Source organism: Leptodactylus fuscus, chromosome 9, assembly GCF_031893055.1.
Source record: "Leptodactylus fuscus isolate aLepFus1 chromosome 9, aLepFus1.hap2, whole genome shotgun sequence".
Taxonomy (NCBI): Eukaryota; Metazoa; Chordata; class Amphibia; order Anura; family Leptodactylidae; genus Leptodactylus; species Leptodactylus fuscus.
This window is the reverse complement of record NC_134273.1, coordinates 33957247-33973335: the sequence shown is the minus strand read 5'-3', so window position 1 is coordinate 33973335 and position 16089 is coordinate 33957247. Positions and strand designations below refer to the sequence as shown.

General features: G+C 40.4%; 1 protein-coding gene across 1 annotated transcript in view; it reads right to left on the bottom strand.

The window, feature by feature from the left end:
- Positions 1-16089, bottom strand: part of SLC6A1 (solute carrier family 6 member 1) — a 150097-nt gene that overhangs the window by 73956 nt on the left and 60052 nt on the right. The window contains exon 2 of the mRNA XM_075287611.1: positions 8061-8471. Within this exon, the coding sequence (XP_075143712.1) occupies positions 8061-8298 (238 nt within the window). The 5' untranslated portion in view covers positions 8299-8471. The remainder of the gene's footprint in view (positions 1-8060; positions 8472-16089) is intronic.

Genomic DNA, 16089 nt, shown 5'->3' with positions numbered 1-16089 from the left:
TAGGTTCCTAGGAGCCCTGACAGTGTTCTACACTATGTTTTATAGATAGGTTCCTAGGAACCCTGACCATGTTATACACTGTTTTATAGATAGGTACACACTATATTTTATAGATAGGTTCCTAGGAGCCCTGACAGTGTTCTACACTATGTTTTATAGATAGGTTCCTTGGAGTCTTGACAGTGTTCTACACTATGTTTTATAGATAGGTTCCTTGGAGTCCTGACAGTGTTCTACACTATGTTTAATAGATAGGTTCCTAGGAGCCCTGACAGTGTTATACACTATGTTTAATAGATAGGTTCCTAGGAACCCTGACAGTGTTCTACACTATGTTTAATAGATAGGTTCCTAGGAGCCCTGACAGTGTTCTACACTATGTTTTATAGATAGGTTCCTAGGAACCCTGACCATGTTATACACTGTTTTATAGATAGGTACACACTATATTTTATAGATAGGTTCCTAGGAGCCCTGACAGTGTTCTACACTATGTTTTATAGATAGGTTCCTTGGAGTCTTGACAGTGTTCTACACTATGTTTTATAGATAGGTTCCTTGGAGTCCTGACAGTGTTCTACACTATGCTTTATAGAAAGGTTCATAGGAGCAGTGTTACACCCTTTTAAGCCTATTTAAGCTGTGCTTTGTACCAAAATGCTTCAACCTGAAACTAATCTTGGGCCCAAACCACCTAAACCTGAAGCAAAACAAAGCTTGAGAGGTTTGTCCATCTCTACTACCAGATAAAGATTTGTCACTTAATAAAACACATTTCTACTGAGCCCAGTGGGGGCATCCTTTACATAATTCCAAACAACAGTTAATGTTGTGCTTGGTGATGTAAGGCTTGCATGCAGCTGTTTGGCCATGGAAGTACAGGCCATGAAGTTCCTGCCATACAATGTTTATCAATGGAGAACCAGCGTAACTGTTGGAGTTTTTGTGCACTATGAGCCTCAGCACTGTGCTCCCATGCTTTGTAACTTTACTTGGTCTGTCTGTACTTCATGGCTGAATTACGCTGGTTTCTACTCATTGTGTGCTAGGCCAATGTGCTTTCCAGGTTTTCCACAGATAGCACACTAACCTATTCATTCCTGAGGTCCCTTGCACATAACCTTGCATTACAATGATCAGTGTGCGGTGTGACAGTCCGGGAAGCAAAACTTAGGATGGGTCCCCTTCCTGTCCGCTTTTGTAGCCGTGCTTCTGTGACCACGATTTATTGAATAAATAGGGCAACGGAAGCACAGCAGGTGAAAAGGCGACACATGGATAACATCCGTGTGCCGCCCATGCACCAGCCATGCTGTTCAGTCATGGCCATAGACCTGCACACAAACTTACACATTTCAATAATACCACTCCCAGTTGATGGTGGAATATCTAAGAAGAAAAAAATTTAATGCTGTCAATAATACCTGTGGAAACGCTAGTATAGGTTAACAGAGTTAGAAAGATGAAAACTACAAAATCGCAATGAAAAAAACACAATGCATTTCTGCCACGTTTTTTTTCTACAGCATTTTTTTGCTGCACTTTGCCATGTGGGGTCTTAGCCTTAATACTTTTTTTTTTTTTTTTTACCAGATAGTGTTTATGTGTATGAATCTTCTTGGTTACTAATCTTTACCACCTTTCTGCTGCAGAGATGTTGCGATTTTTCATTTTGACTCCCCACCTTTAAAATCCCCAAACTTTTTTATTTTTCCATTCAGCCAAATGCGGGACAAATTGTACTTTATAATTCTATTCTTTATTATTCCATACTATGCATTGGGAAACTGGAGATAAAATTCAGATTGGGGTGGATTTGGAGAAAAACTGTGTTTGTGCGACTTTCTTATGAGTTTTGTTTTTACAGCATTTACTGTGCAGCCAAAATCATATGTCACCTGTATTCTATGGATCAGTACGATTGAGGGGATACTAAGTTTATATAGTTTTACTTATTAACCCTGAAAAAAGTTGCTTGGAGTCATCATATACTGGCAACTTTTTTATATGTGGCTGTTTACGTGAAAAGGGCCCAGATCGTCGATACTAATTATAGAGAAAATAGTCCAAAACATTTGGGTAAAAAAAAATCACAATTTTGTTTTATGCAAAAATTTTATTTAAAAATATGTCAAGTTTACAAATTTGTTGAGACTTTTAAGAATTTGTACACTTTTGGTGCAGATTTCGTTAGAATTAAAGTGACAAATTAAATCGACGATCTGGGCCCTTTTCACGTAAACAGCCACATATATTTCTTTTTGCCATATGAAAAAAACTATTATAAGTTTGTTGAGTGGCTGTCTTTGGACAAAGGGACACATAATTTATATGTATTTCACATTATTTTAGAACTTTTCTATGTGTTTTAGAGAAGGGGGAGTGATTTGAATTTTTAAATATCCTATTTGTTTAAAATATGTTTTTACTTTATTTATTAGACCCCTAGGGGTCTTGAACTGCAAGGGGTTTGATAATTAATACAATGCGTTGCAATTCTAATGCATTGCAAATTATCAGCCCTTTAGTCTTTGGCTTTCATAGCAACTGATCTCAATCTGTTCTCTTTCAGTGATCGGAATGAAAATGGCAGCTAAAGTACTACACTAGTACCTTGGCACAAGGAACATTACAAATAATGGAGACCCATTTTATAAAGTTGTCCTCAAAGCCAAAGTGTTGTAGTACCTCCAGCAAATAAGGCCATTCAACTGAATCAAATGCCTTGGTGTAACATCTCTGCCTGTTCAGGTCACTGCGCCACCCTCTGCTTGCATGAGGCGGTGCAGGAGGAGTGTGCAGTTTAGTTCCTTGCTTAGAGTTTTTGGTTGCACTGTGTGAACACGGCTCTAGTTCTTTAATTGAATTTGCACCACACCCGTCTTCTGCCCTTTTCTGCCTCTGTCCATGAAGTAGTTAAATTTGGTTTTGCCCTGTGTTAGGATTGTGCAGTAACTGCGGCCATGATCTGGGCGTCTCTGTCAGTTCCTCTGCACAGTCCAGGGTTGCAAGGGTTAATCTGCCTTGCAGCAGCTGGGCGTGGTCGACTGGGTGATCGACATAGGAGTCGACCAATAGACGCTCGGATTGGGCAGCTGGGCTATTTGCTGGTGACCACCCCTTGCCTATATAAGGGGGCTGGTCTGGATGCCCGGCGCTCTATGATCGCATTCTGAAACCTGAATTGATGTGTGTGTTTGTATGTATGGGTTCCAGCCTGTAAACATTGCCCTAGTTAGTAAATTGCCCCTGAGATAGCAATGCCACTGGTAGTCAGGCAGCATGCTGCCTTGTATGCATGTGGTGTAACTCAGTAGGGTCAGCTAGCGTAACTTCTCAGACAGGGTGACTGGGAGTGGGCTTGGCAGTAGTTGCCTGGGTGGTTGGGTGGAACTACTACACACAGGGTTTACTTGGTCTCTGGCTAGTCCTGGAGTTCAGGCTAGCCAGTTTGTTTATTTGTGCGGCTGCTCTGACTGCAAAGGGCTCTGTGAATTGCAACAGAGCACACCTGGTCATTTAATTTAGCTGGCAGTGACATCAACTGTCAGTCACTGTTCACACCAGATTTTTAGCAGTCATAGCCCAGAGGGCTCCGTAGGGTTTTCATTTTAGTTGTTTTTTTAATAAACCCTGCTGACCATAACACCCTGTGATTGACAGCCTGCTTTCCTGTCAGGTCCAGAGCAGGTTCATCCTCCTCTATTTTGTCTTGGCACACATTCACACTGGTACCTGTTATTGCCTCGTGCTTGCTGGCTTTTTCTTGCTGTTATTTTTCATGTATTCTTAATCCTGACCTTGGCTTTTCCTATTGACTATTCTTTTGGACTTCGATTTGGCACTGCATTGCTCGACTGTTACCGAACCCTGGCTAGCTGACCTCCCTTTGTTGTTTTTTGTCTTGTCTGCGTTTTGTGTGTCACATATATAGGAAGGGATCGTCTCCAAGTTGTCGCCTATTATATAGGATAGGGATTGGTAAGAGAAAGGGACAGTGGGGGGCTTCAGCTTAGGGCTCACTGTCTCTCGTGCCCCTTCCTCCAGGGTTCTCCAGCAGCTACTGGGGAATTGTCATCTAGCAATTCTCTAACACTTGGCTAGTAATAGTTAAAATACTAAATTTCCTCTATTTGATAATGCTTGATATTTTGGTAAAATAAAGGTGACATTTTGCGGAGAAGTGAGTTTTTCTGCTAATCCTCTCAGCTTGAAGATTAAGCACTGTACTTAAGAGCTGTTGTGTAATTAGCACCGGGCGATGTTCTTATTCTGATTGAATATCTGATAATGCTGGCAAGTGACAGCTTGAACCTAACATTTCCGACTAAAATTTATTACACTATATTAGAGTCGGTCTATCACCAGGAAAGGCCACCTTAATTTAGGACATCTAAAAAATGTCAATAGGATTTTCTGCAAGAATGTTTTTTTCTTTTATGTTAAGTGGTTGACTTGATTGATTGACTGAGCGAGATTACATGAGGTCAATCTCTTGGTGGGTTCCTGTTAAAGCGGTTGGCCATTATTTTAACAATAAAATGTATAAAAGTAGGGCAAATGGTTAAATAAAAAAATATATAAATATTTATATCACTCACCAGTCAAATCCCCTAAGTCCCTCTGTCACCATTTGAGTTGTTCCAGACAGTCTTTCTTTCATTTGTTGCAGTGATGATGTGCTGTACGTCCACATGACCACTATAGTCAATCAATGATTTCAACCCGGTTACCTGCATGTACAGTATAGTATGTCACAAGACTGCTCAGTGATTGGCTGGTACAGTCATGTGAATGTATATAACGTGATCACTGCAGCAAAGAACACAGTCAACTGGGGACCAATACTGTGGTGGAACTGGAGAGATGGGGGATTTTTAGATGAGTAAGGCTGAGTTCACATTGGGTTTTTTGGTTCGGATTTTGACGCAGAGGCCGCCTCAGAATCCAGTCCAAAACATGGCTAGCCACGAGTGGATACCGGTGCAGTGCACTAGCATCCAGTCGTGGCATTCCACTCCGGATTAGGCCCAAACTAGGCCTAGTCAGGTGGGAGTGTCACGCCACGGACACCGCAGCAAATACGACCAACAAGATAGGGCAACTTGCTTCTTTTTTCCACAAGCAATAAACTGCTACTGGAAAAAAGAAGTGAACAGCTCCCATTGAAGTCAACGGGAGGCATTTTTTTGGAGCTGGATTCTGAGGCGGGTACCCCATGTGAACTCAGCTTATTTGCTATTTTTTTTTATGTCATCACACTCCCTGCACTTAAACATTCCTGGACAACCCCTTTTACCTTTTCCCACAGCAGCCATTTTCCATTTACAGACATTTTTTACTTTCCTGCCTTCCAAAAGCCACACATTGTTTAATCTTTCTATTGACATAGCTGTATTAGGACATCATTTTTCTGGAGCAAGTTGTAGTTTCTAATAATGACACCATTTAATATTTCATACCATATATGTGCCATTTTTGGAGGTAAGGTATTGCCTTTCTAGTGTTCCCTGTGCATTAAAATGACATGCTAATTAGAGATGAGCGAGTATATTCGATCTAATACCTCCCCTCCATAGATATTGGTGTTAAAAGAAAGGTGCCAGGGAAGGTTGGAGGGGGATCAAATATTTCCCGCATTTACTGCGTGTTATTTGACCAAGTACACCAATAACTATGCATGGGATGTATTCGATCGAATACTACTCGCTCATCTCTAATGCTAATTTTATTCTGTGGCCTAATATGATTCTAAATTATTCTAATCATTGTTATGTTTTAATACTGTACAGAAAAGTCTAAAATTTTAAGTTACGTTTTTATTTGGATCACAATATTCCGACATCCGTCAGGACCTCTTTCCGGTGAATCTGCCTGTAGAACCCAGCGCTGCACCTCCCATGAGGCGACCTGAAGCGACTGCTTCAGGCGGCGCTATGCCAGGGCCCCAGGGAGGGCGGCATTTTTGTTGACCTAAGCCAGTCCAGGACAAGCTGTCCTGGGCTGGCTTAGGGTCAACGTTACTGTGCGGTGGATTGGGGAGGCCGCTGGAGCAGCGCTGCTCCAGCGGCCGCCCCTCACGCTCAGGCAGAGAGTAGGTCCTCTCCATGCCTGCTAAAGACGCTCGTCTCCGCTCGGCCCCGCCCCCTTCCGCTTGGCCCCGCCCCCTTCCGCTTGGCCCCCTCCTCCGGGGAGGGGGCAGCTTTCTGACGTCTGCCTCAGTTAGCAGAAACCCATGGTTCACCCCTGGTAGATCCTTCATAATAACTGAACACAATCTTCTATGTTATCCTTTTTGTTAAAAACCATCACACATAGCAATCTCACAATTTTCTATTACCTACGCTATATTATGTGCCATCATATTTTTTTGCATTTTACGCTGTATGCCAAGACCTATTATATCATTTCATTTCTTTACTCAAAAAATTAAGTGACACTTACAGTTGACCAGGTGAATGCTAAAGATTTTAGAAGACAGAAAGAAATTCTCACAATTAGCCAAAACTACCATAATGGAAAATAATCAAAAGCAATGATGTCACTATAGAGGTCACAGCAGCTCACAGAGGTGTCATAAAGAGGAGAGACCAAGGCAGAGGTTTCTGGAGCTGTCTCACTTCTAGTGCTTTATTGACATCAGTACAGCCCAATATTTCCTATTACAGTGTGTCCTATGTGGGATTTAGGAATTCTTTCCATGCAGTTTGTGGTAGATCATTGGTTAGACCCCAAGGGATCAGTATTAGGATGGCGATAAGCATTATTTGCAGCAAACTACCAGTAACAACATTCAGGTCACTAGTATTTTTCTCCTAAACCCATGGTAATTCATAATGCATGATCTATGGCCTTCATGGCTCCATCTTTAGAGAGGGTCTCCTCACCATCACCATAAAACTCTCTGCATCACTATTGCTTTGTAGATGAAAGATTTTCTCTGAGGTACTGTGAGTCATATGCAGGATTTTCCAGACAGGTATGTTTCAGGGGAGTAGGAAGGTCATATCGTGAGGGTATATGGGGAGTATATTGTTGTAGGGAATGTGAATCAATCATGGTGGTAAGGAGCACATTGGGAGTTGCCCACACGCTATAGTGCCTCCTAAGTGCCTTCACATAGTGTAATGTCCTGAGGTCTAAAATTTGTATAGTACCCCCCATAGTATAGTCCCTGAGGTCCCACACAATATGGTGCTCACACTATAGCAGTAAGCACAGTTTCTAAGTCCTTACCATACCTCTCCTTGGACACCTTCTCAGGTGCGAACACCTAAGTCAGAGCGACACTGGTGCACAGAAGGGCCAGGGAGTCATAGGAGCTTGGAGTAGTTAGCAAGCTTGGAGAATTTTCTTAAACACTCACTGCCACACCCCGCCACTGCCAATGACCACTTCCATCACAACTAATGCTCATTAGTTAGCCGGCCCCAGCTCTACTGTATCATCATTCAGGAGAGAGATACCAGCAAGGGTCAGCAAGGATGTCAGTAGGTGCAGGTGACATGACTGCAGGTGATATACATTACATACATATTGGCAAAAAACAGCAATGTTTAATACAGCATTGTATGTGGACATGCAAAGGAAACTCTTAAATGCAATAATACATTAATTCTAACACAAAAATCAAACTAAATTAGCTTAAGAAATCCATATTAACCCTAAAGATTGATGGAGGTTTGACACCTGACAACCCTTTGAAGGTGCTGCTGTCCTTGGGTTGTCACCACTTCTTCATAGGCCTTCACGTGACACATTTGCAGTTCAGTTTATTTCAGGTCAATGAGACTGAGCTGCTATACCAAGTACAGAAGCTACATAATATACAGTTCTATGCTTTGTATTCAAGAAAGAGGCCCTCATCCCCCTTTAAACAGCTAATCAGTGGGGGTGCCATATGTTGGACCCCTGATATTAATGACCTATCCTAAGAAAAGGTCAACAGAATTGAACTCTATGGAAAACCCTTTAAAACCCAAGAGTGGAATGAAGTATCAATTTTGTTCCCAGAATCCACAAAATGCTATGTTGTTAATAAACACATAAGAACATCTTACCTCCTCCATTCTTTCCACAAAGATATGGAAATCTCCATACATTTCCTAAGCCAATTGCATAACCCACACAGGACATAAGGAAATCAAATTTTCCTTTCCATGTATCTCTCTCGGGATCTTCTGTTCTCTTCTTCTGCACCTTTACAACTAAGGTCTTGGGCTTATCATTTGTGATTGGTGCTTCGCTGACCTCAGTAGAAATTTGTCCATCTGCGACTTTAGTTCCATTTGTTGCCATGTCTCGTGGCTTAGAATGGCAGTGCCTGGTACCCAGACGAGAAATTTCAGCACCAGTCCACGTGGACAGCAGTTTCGCGGCTGCCTTTTACTTCACTAGGGTTACAAAGATGATTAAAAAATCCTCTGTATATGGTTGCAGATCCACGCCAGATTATATGATGAGGAGTTGAGCTGAAAAACATTGAAAAATGTTTAAATAAAGACATTGTGACAATGGTAAAAGCAGGTGTCATAACTATAGAAAATGTTATAATATAATAAGCAAAGGTCCCAAAAACACTTCTACTCCTGATTTCTACTGGATCTCTGGTCTTTTTTTCTGGCATACGTATGAACTCTTTCAGCCTCTTCAGGTCTCTTCTCTTGTCTTCTCCAATATTACACACTCTGTGGTCACTACCTGCTATTGAGCCTCCCTGGTTACTTGTAATGTGCCAATGTCATGGCACTTTCATGGTTGTTGCACCCCATGTGACTACTGAGGTCCAATCACAGGCATCAGTGATGATCCTGGGGAACATGATGTAGTAGAAGAAGCTGAAAGAGGACAGAAGAGGCCACAAAAGCCTGCAAGGACCCACAGGTGAAAACAGGGTGCCTAGAAAGACAGAACAGTTGTCTATCAGCTCCCATTCACTGCAATCACTTATCTGGTAAGATTGGGGGGGGGGGGGGGGAATCAGTGGTTTCCAATCTTAGACATGGGTACAGGTAACACAAGTGGAACCGAAATCTATAAGACATTAATAGCAAATGAGCACCTACAAATGTGTTATAATTGTCTGAAATCGGGATAAATGGGGAGCATGGAAATAAAACACTTTTTTCTGCTTCCCGATCAGTGTCTCTGTTGCAGAGATGTTACCTTTTTTCTGTTATGTTAATGAACTGTTTGGTACAACGAGTATGTCACCATTGTTCTCATCACTCCACAGACCTACCTTACAGAGGTAGCATTCTCTACCAGACACTGTCCCCTTTGGGGTAAATGGCACAAGGTACGTAGGGGACCTACTACTGAGGTCAGTAGTTTTTTGGTGCGATGATGAGACCAATGTTGACATAGTGATATCCTCGGTGCACCCAACAGCTCATTAGCATATCAGGAAAAAAACCTAATATCTCAGCAGAGGAAGAAATGTATCAGGAAACAGAAAAAATAGTTTTAGTTATGTGAACCCAAGAATGCCAATATAATGACTCCTGTTTTTTAATGTTTAATAGAGCTGCCTACGGGGCCATAAACATAAAAACCATTGTCCCCTATCTCCCGGGCCTCTCTTCCAGTTAGCAGTAGATTCATGGTCGCTCTGCTGTCACCTTTTCTCAAATCACCAAAAAGGATCAATCCAAGCCAAACAATATAAGTGTAGGGAGGACAAAAAGATCCGCGCTTACCAACCGTAGTCTTGTCACAATCCTTTATTAAAGCCTTTCACACACAACGTGTTTCGAAACCTTTGGTTGGTTTCTTCATCAGGTTTACATAAGGACAGCACACATCAGTACACCTGATGAAGAAACCAACCAAAGGTTTCGAAACGCGTTGTGTGTGAAAGGCTTTAATAAAGGATTGTGACAAGACTACGGTAAGTAAGCGCAGATCTTTTTGTCCTCCCTACACTTATATTGTTTAGCTTGGATTGGTCCTTTTTGGTGATTTCTCTACGCACTATTGCGGTTATGACCTGCTGCTGCTAGCCACTCTGATCTGTTTGTGTGACTTTGTTGGTGCTGTGACTATATCACAGCACCAGAAGGTGATTATTGATATACCTTAGGTGCCGCACGGTGCTTTTGTTCTGTGTTCCTTTACCTTTTCACAAATGACATGTCACAGCAGTCATAGGCCATTTATGAAGAGGTCATGGCTGAGGCCTGTGATTGGTTGGTGAAGTCACCAAGCATAAATGGGACATCACTGGTGATGTCAGCCAGGGAACATGTACACTAAGGATTTGGAGTTGGAAATGGAGGCCTGGAGAGAGGTGAAAATTAGTTTTAAATTCACAGCCCCTTCTGAAGCACTATTAAAAAAATGACAGTCTCTTTAATGTTGATTCATAAAATAAATCATAGAGAGATCGACATAATTTTAAGAAAAAAAAGAAGAGAAATAGAAATAACTAAAAAACTATTATATAAAGTAAAATGTTAAAGTGAAATAACTTTCCATTTAGAAGTCACTGAAAAGAACCACCTTATATAAGCATTGCTGTTTTACTTTGTCTTTGGAATTTTATGGAATATTCTTTGATTTTATGTTCTTTATACAAGCTTAATAAAAATATGTTATTCAGAAAAAGAATATTCTATGCAAAGCGCAATGCAAAGTAGAATTAAATACCATTGCCATTGCTGCCATAATCACATTACACACATTTGTGCTCTTAACTCAACTGATCTCTAATTTGGTTTCCAACTTCTCATAAAAATAATTCAACACAATGTCAGAACATGTTATCAATTGCTTTGACAGGCTGCAGTTCACACACACAGCATGGACACATATTGGATAGCTAGCCATATAACTTGGAAAGAAATCATGTTGTCTTAAGAAAAGCTTTTTAACTTGTGATTCACATATCTGGACACCTCCAGCCAAGAAAACGGGTAAGGAAGCACATATCTGTGATATTCTTATTTTCCCCCTCTCTCCATTTTGTCGATTTGTCGATTCTCGACAATAGTACAGATCTGTCTTCGCCTCACTAAACTCTCCCATCTACAATTTATTCTGAATACAGCAACCAGGCTCATCTATCAATCTAAATACTACACTGATGACTTCAGTCTATGCCAGGGGAAACAGTGGTTGCCTGTCCACTATGGTATAGAAATTAAAGTCATCACAGTCATCTACAAAGCTCACCATAGGGCTGCACATCCTTACATCTCCCCCAGCATCTCTGTCTACCATCATACCCTGGAGGTCCGTTAAGCCAATAACCCAAGGCTAATAATATCCTCTACAATCAGAAGCTCCTTCTCTCATTTACAAGACTTCTCCCAAGTCACACAAGTCCTCTTGAATGCACTTTCCCTGGACAATCGGATTAACACAAAATTTATACAACTGTAGGTTTTCCAATACTTTTGTCCACAAAGTCTACATTGACTAAAAAGTAAAATAAATGTATCAAAAAGGTATGTATCATGGAATGTACGACTGCTCTTTATATGGTCTTTACTGAGATTACCTAGTTTGTTTGTGTTTCTTAAGGTCTATTTTATCTTGTGTTGGGTAATATTGCTTGAAGAACAAACTGCGCTTACCGACATTAACAATGAAACTTCTGTCTTGTAAAATTCTATGACTTTCTTGCTATGTTTAAACTGTTTTGACTTAAAAGGGCACTTTTATTACTATCCTTGTCTCCGGCTCCATTCATGCATGTTGTTCACTGTCGAAGTCAATCAAACTCAGATTTTAAGCCGAAAAAAATATATTACGAAATCCCTTATAATAAAGCCACCCCATTAGCTATTGGTGCACTGTGTTGATTATTATCCTGGTTATTAGACTCACAAAATTCTTAGTTGATGAAATATTTAAAGGGGATAGGCCATAAATATATGATTGGTTAAAAAATAAATATGTAATGATACTTATTACCTGTGTTCTTCCCTCCATTAGCTGTTTGCATGTGGTGCGGCTACAACGGTGATGTTATGTTAACACTACTACTGCAGTCATTTGCCACTCTTAGCACAACATAACTCTGTTCTGATCTAGGTTAACTTCTTTGATTTATAAGACACTACCAAAAAGAAGCCAAGTACAGCACATTAAGGGGGAGTTCACATGGAGTAACGTGCCGCGTGATGTGGCACGTATACGCCATGTGAGATTTTGCGGGCCGTATACACTCCCATTGATTTCAATGGGAGCGTGGATCATAAACGCCGCGTTATTTTGCGGCCGCAAAATCACGGCCGCAAAATAGCGCCGCGTATGCGATACCAGCTCCCATTGAAATCAATGGGAGCGTATGCGGCCCGCAAAATCTCACACGGCGTATACGTGCCACATCACGCAGCACGTTACTCCGTGTGAACTCCCCCTAACTGTCCTAAAACAGAGCTGCAGCACCCCATTGTAACTACTGCTCTATGCAGATGGGAGTATAAGTCGATCTAGGTCTGATCACTGATGATAAGATGATAAGTTGCAACACTTGCACAATCCCTTTAAACTACCAACATTGGGGGAAATTTATTAATCTCTATATGGCAGATTTCTGGCATAGAGGGATGATACAGTGTAGCACATTTGGCCAATTTTACGAATGTGGGAAGAGGATAGGGCTGGTGCGGTGTCACATATGGACCGTCCTAGCATGTCACATGGGTGTGGCTGTCGGGGTCAATTCAATCCACTCACTTAACCACTCCACACCCCAACACAGTTCACACATCCCAAATACACTCCGTCACCACCTATTGTACTCAGCATCAGAATCAATAGGAATCCCAGACACACACTACTATTTCAAGCAATCAGACACAAACACACTCCAAAAAGGTAATGGGTTCATAGAAGAAGTACCATTACATTTAACAATTTAACAAATGCCCTAAGGATTCAGTGATATAGCAAGATATAACATGATGACAAGCAAGCATAACAGTTTTATAACTAAAAGGAGAAAAGACAGAATAACCTTATACTTAGAGTTCTTTTGTTCTCCGGAAGCTTAAAGGAAAAGTATGGCACCCCACTTATTTGCTGGCTTCCTCAGTGTGAACAAGTTTCCAATGTATTTAAAGTCTCTTATAAAGCCACAAGTGGACTCCCTTCATTACAGATGGGAGTGCCTCGACCCAACATGTTTAATATAGTTTTTTAAAACCAGTTTTTAGATGTGACTATAAGTGAAATCTACATCAGTTCATAACTAGCTCAGACCTCCATCCTAGCGCACAGATGCCCTATACCTGGACATAAGACTGGCATATGAAACAACAGTCTTAATAAATCTGCCCCACTAAGATTAGGTGGTACAAATGACCAGACTAATGCATATAAAGAATTAGCCAACACACAAGCTAATATTGGTAACATTAAATTGTACATATGTAGAATATAAGTAAAGTTTTTTTCTTGCATTATTCTTCCTTACCCCATGTTCTACCCATTCCAAATTCAGCTAAAAAAAAACCTGATTCATCAAAAATATGATCATAAACAGTTTAACAGCTCATACTGCAGTATAATCCGTCTTTTTCTGATGGATAAATCAATGGGTATCTGTCAAAACAATTGGCCATTTGTGTCTGCTTTTTTGGGGATTCTTTTTTTTCTTACTTTCTCATTCTGGGCATGCACAAAGAAGAAAAAACTGAGTGAAAAACAAACTAAAAGCGATTACTATATGTTGGTGATCTGGTTGTGTCACCTGCAATAGACCTCAATGTTCAAAAAATGGATTCTTTGCTGTCTATTGTGTATACTTACTTTTTGAATGGAGCATAAGTGCCGCCAGTCCAGCTTTTGTCTCCATTCAAAAGAACTTAAATGCTCCCAACGCATGCCATCGGATGGTTTTGAAATCCCAATTTTTTAAATAACCCCTTCTAATTAGTTTTTATGATTTTTAGATGGATCACAAAAACTGATTCCGTGCAGGGACACTAACTAAGACTAACTAACGAAGACGTGAACCCATTCTTATTGGTAAATATATAAATACATAACCAGGTGGTGTCCTCTAAAATACTGCCGAAGCAATGTGCAAACCAGACAAGTCAGAGGCTCTTCTGGGAGTTAAATGCATAGCCATGTGTACTGCATTTCGCTAAATTCATATTCTGGTACAATGCTGATGATGGATTGAACAATACCTGGTTATTTAGATACAACAGTGAATTTTAATTTCCTTTGAGCAAGCAGAAATCTTGATATTTATTAGAAACAAGCATATTTTTTTACTAGACTGTTCTTAAGTTTTAGTTTCCTTAGGTCTGCAGATAGATGAGTCATTTCTGCAGAATATTTCTCGTCCAAGATGTAAATCTTTAAGCGGGAGATTCTACGATTTCATGTCTTACTTGACAGATATTTGTGGAGAGGTAATGATATGTCGGTTTGTAAGGAAATCCCTTGGAGGATGGTGAAGGTCTCGAAAGTCTTTAAAGAAACAAATGTGAATTTCTTTGAAAATTTCTGCAAGCATTTCTATATGCTGCATCTGATGTTTCAGTGCTAATTGTGATATTCATGAGCACAGATTGAGTCTCTGCCACTTGATTAATAACCTTAATTATGTCTACATGCAATTTACGCTGCTTTTATCCACTGGGGTTTATATTTCCTACTATGCATTGCGTTATATAGTCTTGTGGAAAAATAAGAGACCGTCTATTTGTTCCACTCTATTTACTCAATATATTTCAATATTTTTTTGAAATGCATTTAAGAACCACCATTTTACCACTATAATGTTCAGTTCTAGAGGCTTTGGTTTGGGAATGTGTATATAAGTTATAGTTTGTAACAGAACATGACTCGATCCTATTAGTGGAAAAGTTGACGGGATGGTAACACAGCTGAATAACTTGACTTTTACTCCTTGGTTATGTCAAATGGCATCGGCCTTCTTAGAATCTTCATGTTGTTATTGCAGCTGTATAAATGTTCTTTGGTATTCCAGATCAGCCAGATGTTGACCCCTAGTGTATGGGCTCTCAGGACATTGCAGGATAAGGGTCCGATGTTGACTGAGTACTTCTTGAATACTTAACCCACTACCCCTTAAATGAAGCTTGCCATGTTGAGCATGGTGTCAGACTGATATAGCCACTTCAGTAAAGATTCAGTAGGAGTCCATGCATGTCTTATTCAGATTGACAGTTGTATCACAGATAGTTGTCAGTCACTATATAGGAACACCTACTAGGCTCCTAGTCATAGCAAAAACATGGATTGAAAGGGAGCATGCAAATAGATAGTTTAAGATCCCCTAAATAAAACTGTATTTTCCTCTCTGTTGCTGGGAGATTGCCATTTTTGCAAATATGCTGCTTACTTCTTTGGAGCAATGACAATATGTCCTTGTAGTTCCAAAGGGCTTGTTTGCTTTTTTATTTTTATAAATTGGAAAATTAGTATATCTTATGCATTAAGTTACAAAAATGATCAAACAAGACAAAATTATTGTATAAGAAATAAAAACTGTACCCATTCATGAAAATCTCTATCACAATCTACCGTACCTTTCGGTGGCCTGAAAGGGCAATTTCCCTAAGGAGACATCATAGCTGCCTGGATACCACTGTGAGACCACTCCTTTGTCTTTAAGCATTAGTGTGTTCACCTGCTAAACCTCCTCCTGCCAATCCCTGTCTGCTTATGTGTATAAAAGTCTGCTTCTGTAGCGACACTCTGACTTTGTAATGTCTCAGTTACCTGTTCCTGATCTATTTGGGTGCATGCATGTTATCTTTCCATCTCTCCATCCTCTGCATAGTTAAGATAGGTCTCTGTCTGATGCTGGAGTCATATCTATAAGACTGTGGATGACAGTCCTTCCATCTGCTATGTCTGAACTTTGTCATAGTATCTGCCTGCCTGTTTGGATGCAAATCTATATGATTGGCCTGTGTTTTTTTTTTGCCATGTATGCATCTTTTACACAGTGGGTCCACAATCTGCTGCCAGTAGAAAGTTCCATATGACCATTTAGCTACTAGTTGAATGCTGTAGCATGCTATCACATCAATAAATGAGTACAATCTTACCCCTTGTTCACATCTGCATTTGGAAATCCATTTGGGAATTCCACATGGG